The sequence below is a fragment of the Myotis davidii genome, unplaced genomic scaffold (genome assembly GCF_000327345.1).
Source record: "Myotis davidii unplaced genomic scaffold, ASM32734v1 scaffold425, whole genome shotgun sequence".
NCBI lineage: Eukaryota > Metazoa > Chordata > Mammalia > Chiroptera > Vespertilionidae > Myotis > Myotis davidii.
Window position 1 is genome coordinate 3,743,717 of NW_006296413.1, and position 391 is coordinate 3,744,107.

General features: G+C 71.6%; 1 protein-coding gene across 2 annotated transcripts in view; it reads right to left on the reverse strand.

The window, feature by feature from the left end:
- DPF2 (D4, zinc and double PHD fingers family 2) overlaps window positions 1–386 on the reverse strand; it is a 13,866-nt gene extending 13,480 nt beyond the window's left edge. The window contains exon 1 of one of the 2 annotated variants that reach the window (XM_006771593.1): window positions 230–386. In XM_006771593.1, the coding sequence (XP_006771656.1) occupies window positions 230–261 (32 nt within the window). In that variant the 5' untranslated portion in view covers window positions 262–386. The remainder of the gene's footprint in view (window positions 1–229) is intronic. The other variant, XM_006771592.2, reaches the window with a different exon arrangement.
- Between the last annotated feature and the right edge of the window lie 5 nt (window positions 387–391).

Sequence of the window (391 nt, forward strand, 5' to 3'; positions counted from 1 at the left end):
CCAGGGCGGCTGCCCGCGGGGGGCTCCCGAGTGCCCCTCGGGGCCTCCACAAGTTTCCAAAGAGGCGCGACGTCTTCTCCGGACTCTCTTGCTGCCCTCCCCCGGGGGAGTCCCAACCCGGCCTTCCCGGCACGTCCCTCTCTTCGCCTCGTCCCTTCCCGCGCCACCCTCTCCTCCCCGGCCCCTTCCAGGACCGCCCGGCCCAGGAGAGAAAGAAACGGCCACTCACAGCTTCACCACATTCTCCACCACGGCCGCCATCTTCCTGCGCCTCTCCCTCAGGTCGGGAGGCCGGAGCCACAGCGCAGGCGCGGGGACCTAACGGGGACCCAGCTTCCTAGTCCCTCTGCGCAGGCGCCGCCGAGCGCGCGCCCTCGAGAGCGAGCGACGG